This window comes from the organism of the source record quoted next (genome assembly GCF_019968955.1).
Source record: "MAG: Porospora cf. gigantea A chromosome Unknown PgA_NODE_9350_length_1290_cov_432.172, whole genome shotgun sequence".
Lineage (NCBI taxonomy): Eukaryota > Apicomplexa > Conoidasida > Eugregarinorida > Porosporidae > Porospora > Porospora cf. gigantea A.
The window spans coordinates 1-1,290 of record NW_027151976.1 but is presented as its reverse complement, the minus strand read 5'-3'; the positions used below and the strand labels follow the sequence as shown (position 1 = coordinate 1,290).

General features: G+C 48.4%; 1 protein-coding gene across 1 annotated transcript; it reads right to left on the bottom strand.

Moving 5' to 3' along the window:
- Positions 1 to 261: 261 nt before the first annotated feature.
- On the bottom strand, positions 262 to 719 carry KVP18_005203 (uncharacterized protein; the record flags this gene model as incomplete). Its single annotated transcript, XM_067949589.1, has 1 exon — positions 262 to 719. A coding segment is annotated over one exon (458 nt), but the record flags the coding sequence as incomplete, so codon positions are not given.
- Positions 720 to 1,290: the final 571 nt, after the last annotated feature.

Sequence of the window (1,290 nt, the reverse complement as noted above, 5' to 3'; positions counted from 1 at the left end):
GCGTTCAGAACTGTAACGTATTTCATTTTTGATCTTGACCAAATTTATACGAAATACAACAAATTTTCATGAAATATGTCACTTAAGAATGTTTCGGTAGATCGTTTGCTTTTGCATAAGGAGTCTATTCATCTGGGAACCGTGCTGGAGAAATTGTCGTAGAAGGTGGCTATGTGTAGGAGGTGGTGGAGTGGATCAGATTACAACGGCGAAGACGACGATTCCGTAGCTCTAAACGACCGCACACTTATCAAAGCCAGCTTACATGAATAGTTTAGGCACGAATAGTTCATTACATAAACTTCCCACAGTGACGAGAAGTCCTGCGGCAGCGATGGACCCGACAGTGATTCCGGCGATGGCGCCACCAGATAGGCCAGATTTCTTGGGGCCTGAGTAGTAGAGGTAGGGGGCGCCGTGGTGGTTGGCAACACGCTGTCGAAGTCTGTGGGGGGGGTTTACGGTGGCTACGGTGGTGCCCGAGGCAGGGTTCGCCTTCAGAACCTTCAACGAATTTGTAGCCTCAACTGTCAGAAGCTGAACATCTGTAGAGATATCCTCGGCAAGAGGATAGAGGTAGAATAAGGCGTTCTGGAAGAACTTTACAATGGCGCGGTTCTGTTCGTGGCTGAGCGTAGGCGTTACGGGCTGCTCGGAAGATGTCGTGGCACGGATGATCTTGAAGATGGCAGTCTCCAAATTGTCGAATGCTGCATAGGCTGCGGGAGGAAAAGTAGGAGTGGCAGCGGTGGTGTATACTGAAGAGGGCGGAGTTTTTTAATTCTGTGGAGTATTTTAACTCGTCTCATTGGTTGCAGTGAAAGCTCAGGCTCCTCAAATAGTTCCAGAAACCCGTCAAGTAACTCTCTACGAACAGCCGGATACAGCGGCAAAAAATGGTTAAGCACGAGTCCCTTCAAACTCGCCTGCACCAGAGGCAACTTCTTAACCAAATCAGATGGACGTTGACACCAGGGAACACCGTTTCAAGGATTCTTTCTGTGCGAATGCGGTTCAACGGTCCGACCATGTGGGTTGGTCGACGAGGTAGTCGTTGTAGTAGTCGTGGTATGAGGGAGTGAAGGACCAGTCGAGGTCGTAACCCCAATTCTTGAGAGTCGGAAAGCGTTTAGAACTGTAACGTATTTCATTTTTGATCTTGACCAAATTTATGCGCGCCTGGAAAACAGAAGTAATGTGTGGGGATGGAATCCTTCCATCGTCTGTATTTCCAGAATAATGCGGCTGTTTGGTTCCATTTTTATTGCCGGTGCTGTGGCCAAGTGCACA